This window comes from Plasmopara halstedii, assembly GCF_900000015.1.
Source record: "Plasmopara halstedii genome assembly, contig: Scaffold_2596, whole genome shotgun sequence".
In the NCBI taxonomy this organism is placed as follows: Eukaryota; Oomycota; class Peronosporomycetes; order Peronosporales; family Peronosporaceae; genus Plasmopara; species Plasmopara halstedii.
The window spans coordinates 1-1358 of record NW_020189503.1 but is presented as its reverse complement, the minus strand read 5'-3'; the positions used below and the strand labels follow the sequence as shown (position 1 = coordinate 1358).

Sequence of the window (1358 nt, the reverse complement as noted above, 5' to 3'; positions counted from 1 at the left end):
TGTGACGGAACTGGACGTGACCACTTTGATTTATTTCGATCACTTGTTGAGGTTGGTGATGTACTGCAAGAAGTCGCACGACTACATTTACCACAATTTCATGCAGCAGTGGAACGTGCTGGTTTACCTGTCTGTTTACTTGCATATAAATGGTTTCCAACTCTTTTTTCGGACGTAACATTAACTGCATCGCATTCACAATTACGATTTGAAACCTTATTGTGTTGTTGGGATGTATGTTTACTTCTTGGAATTGAAGGTATGTTTTGTGTAGCATTGGCTCTCTGTAGTTCGGCAGAAGAAGACGTGCTGGCTTTAAGTGCATCTGGTGATACTGCATGCACGAGTGCTGAGCAGGTGAGTGCAACGGTTGGACGTTCGTTAGCATTGCTTCCACCAGAAGACTTGATCACGAACGTTTGTAAAGTACTGGAATTATATAGTCATCCAGTGCTGCTTAAGCTACGAGATGCACATCGTCGTCGCCTAAAACTTGTCGTGAGCTTCTTCGTCGTCGTTTTTGCAATCGTTTGGACATCTTCGACCTTCTCTTCCTTCAATGTCTTAGACTGAACTTGATTCTCCTCTTCCTCCTCAACTTTAACTTTTTCTTAACTTTACGTTTCTTAGACTTTTTGACACTCTTCGTCTCGTTCTCCTTTCCACTCTCACTTGTTTTCTCTTCAACCTTTTATTCCTTTTCCTGTATCTTCATCGATTCTTCAATTCGAAATTGAAATGAATCAACATGTGAAATACTAAAGTATTTCTTGTATAACGTGTAAAGTGCTGCACGATTACATTCAATTGTATCATCTGCTGATGCAATAGCAAAGATACGATGTTGTACTTGTGCTAAGTCCACACATTCAAACACCATTGTCTCCTCTTCATCATCCGTTGCTTCTTTCTCGCAATTCATCTCCTTTTTATCATCACTATACAATTGAAATGGGTACTTCTGCATCATATCTTCAAACACGACATCTCGTACACGCTTAAACACTGTTTTATCATACTCAGACGATAATAAAGAGAAAAGTGGCTCTAGTAGCATCACAAATGCCTTCGTTGTCACATCTTTTGCTGCTGTATACACTTCCGTCAAGTATACATCCGCTAAATGCAAACGTAATCCATTTGGCAATTGATTGACAACTTCTGTAGATAAAATCATGACAAACTCTTGCACCAACTTTTCTTGCCAATCTTGTATACGCAGTAATACAATAGTCTCGTGGATAAATTTACGTACTAATGAGTAAAATTTATCAAGACGAAGACCATCAAGTCCATGCCACTCACGATGCATAGTACGAAAAAACGAATGCACAAATTCTAACGCCATGTTAGCAGTT

At 39.3% G+C, this 1358-nt stretch overlaps 1 protein-coding gene across 1 annotated transcript; it reads right to left on the bottom strand.

Moving 5' to 3' along the window:
- Nucleotides 1–691: 691 nt before the first annotated feature.
- On the bottom strand, nt 692–1348 carry PHALS_04339 (ribosomal rna processing protein 1; the record flags this gene model as incomplete). The annotated part of the gene is made up of 1 exon (XM_024718436.1): nt 692–1348. The coding sequence occupies one exon, from the start codon at nt 1346–1348 to the stop codon at nt 692–694; it is 657 nt and encodes a 218-aa protein (XP_024583835.1).
- Between the last annotated feature and the right edge of the window lie 10 nt (nt 1349–1358).